The sequence below is a fragment of the Gekko japonicus genome, unplaced genomic scaffold (genome assembly GCF_001447785.1).
Source record: "Gekko japonicus isolate JY-2015 unplaced genomic scaffold, Gekko_japonicus_V1.1 scaffold321, whole genome shotgun sequence".
In the NCBI taxonomy this organism is placed as follows: domain Eukaryota; kingdom Metazoa; phylum Chordata; class Lepidosauria; order Squamata; family Gekkonidae; genus Gekko; species Gekko japonicus.
This window is the reverse complement of record NW_015169181.1, coordinates 970,406-972,829: the sequence shown is the minus strand read 5'-3', so window position 1 is coordinate 972,829 and position 2,424 is coordinate 970,406. Positions and strand designations below refer to the sequence as shown.

Sequence of the window (2,424 nt, the reverse complement as noted above, 5' to 3'; positions counted from 1 at the left end):
CTGCTGAAGCCATTTCTCTGTTTGGCTCCACCTCCAGTGGAAGCCATTTTGGGGTGGCGCCCACCCCTGTCTTCTCAATATCCCAAAGGCGCCGGCAGGCTCAAGGGGGATCCCTGCTGCTTTCTAGTGTAGTACAATGTGGCTAACAAGGACTAGCTGGAACTCTGGAGTCTAGTCCTGGGACTCTGGTCATGCAACGGCCACCTGCGTGTGCCGCCTGTGCCCCAGGATTTGGTCATTTTTTTGATTTCGTTAGTTGTTTTTAGGGGAGGCTGATCCTTCACAAGGGGCTATAAGCCATTGAGACAGGGGAATCACTCCCTTTATTATATTTAAGAAGGCATTGGTCATGGTCTTTCTATATTGCCATCACAGATTAAAGTAAAGGTAAAGGTTCCCTTGCTCGAAAGCCAGTCGAGTCCGACTCTAGGGTTGCGGTGCTCATCTCCGTTTCAAAGCCGAAGAGCCAGCGCTGTCCGAAGACGTTTCCGTGGTCATGTGGCCGGCATGACTAAACACCAAGGCGCACGGAACGCTGTTCCCTTCCCACCGAAGTGGTCCCTATTTATCTACTTGCAATTTCTTGCTTTTGAACTGCTAGGTTGGCAGGAGCTGGAACTAGAGACGGGAGCTCACTCCGTCTTGTGGCACCCGGGTCTCGAACTGCTGAACTACTGACCTTCCACAGCCTGCAGATCAGCGTGTTAACCACTTGAGCCACCACAGATCACAGATTAGCTATTGGCAAAAGTCTGCCTTGCTCCTCTTTGGCAGACGGCAAATCATTACAAAGAGGAAGAATTTTTAACTTGCTCTACCAAAGGGGTGTACTTTTGAAGTCATTGCAACTCTTGTCTAGCGTTGCTGGGGCACTCACTGAAAGAGCTCCTTGAAGTTCAGCCACCCGTCCCTCCGGCCTTCAGAGACCAGCAGCTTTGTCCTCAGAAAGGGGCAGGATGAGGAAATGGAATCCACCGCCGGGGCCAAGTCCTCGCTGGTAATAATACACTTGGCCTTGGAAGCCTGGAGTCGGTACTGGATGTCTTTGGCTGTCAGCAGAGGTGTCCCCGGAATGAAGACAATCCCTAGAACGGCAGTGAATGAATACAATGACCTTGGGGACCAGATGTTTATTAGATGTTTTCTTTTAATCCTGCTCTTGGCTAATACACGAGGCAATGGAAGTTCAATACCAATCGCTCTTCAGGGAGGGGATTCTTGGCTGAGCTGGATTCAGGCACGTTGGAGAGATACCCGGCTGCCTCCTAACTTCCCTGTAATGGCCTCAGTGATCCAAAAGGATCTTGGGGATTGCAGGTGATTACAAACTGCACGTGAGTAGAAAGGCCAGTGCAGCTTGAAAAAAAGGGCCAATGTGATTTTTGGCTCCTTTAACAGAAGCACAGTCTGCAAGGTGCAATAGTTCCACTCCAGTCCACTCCCTTCTGGCTTGCAAAAAGATTAGGGGGGTTTACAAGGACGATTCTCCCCCATGATAAAATCTCACAGCTGAATATAATGAACATGCAAGGCTAGGTCCTACAACCTCTGTTCCTTACAGGGGTTGAATCCCACCTAAAGTTTCTTTCTGTGCAAGCAGGTGTGTGTATGATTTTCGCTAGTTTCCCCCCTCCCGTAGCAGCCCTGTGACTGCCACAGATATTCCACATGGAATATTTTGGGTTGCAGGGGGAAATGGGGAAGTCACACCTCTGCGGATGAACATCGTTCTATTTGCAGAAATTGTAGGCAGGATCCAAGCCGCTGTGCCCCGTTCCGGTTGCTGCACTTTAAAAAACGTGTAAACAGACTGCGAAAAGTTCAGCACAGGAATGGGTTGGACCAGGGATACGCAGACAAGGAAGGGAATGGGAGGAGAGCCAGTGCAGATGCCCCCTCCTGTCATTGTCCAGACAACCCCATTGTCACCTGTCCTGATGCATGCCACATTCAGCAGCCACCATTCAGGTACTCGGGGCAGAATGAGGATCACTCTGTCGCCTCTTTGCAGACCGCACGGATCCAGGAGGAGGTTGGCGGCTTTCCTCGACAGGGCCCCCAGCTCTTCGTAGCTCCACCTCACTTCCCTCCCTTCCCGTTGATCCACCACAAAGCGGGGTTAGGAGGCCTGCTTCCCTCCTGCAACACAGCATTGTCAGAGATCAGCTTCACAGTTCGCTGCAACTTAAAAACGAGCACGGTGGAGGGCTATGAGCCACGAGGGCCAAATGGGACTTGGAGACATATATTTATTTATTATTTATTTATTTTTCACATTTGTATCCCGCCCTCCCCAGTGGGCTCAGGGCGGCTAACAAGGGCAAGGTGATTCGCCATGCCATAATTAAAAACATATCAAACATCATAAAAACATCCGACACTTAAAACAACGGTGCTCAATCAATTGCTGGTCTCATACGTCCA

General features: G+C 50.3%; 1 protein-coding gene across 1 annotated transcript in view; it reads right to left on the bottom strand.

The window, feature by feature from the left end:
• LOC107114577 (acyl-coenzyme A synthetase ACSM4, mitochondrial-like) overlaps positions 1–2,424 on the bottom strand; it is a 23,862-nt gene that overhangs the window by 19,767 nt on the left and 1,671 nt on the right. The window contains 3 exon segments of the mRNA XM_015416114.1: positions 878–1,085; positions 1,930–2,088; positions 2,091–2,139. Coding sequence (XP_015271600.1) covers positions 878–1,085; positions 1,930–2,088; positions 2,091–2,139 — 416 coding nt within the window.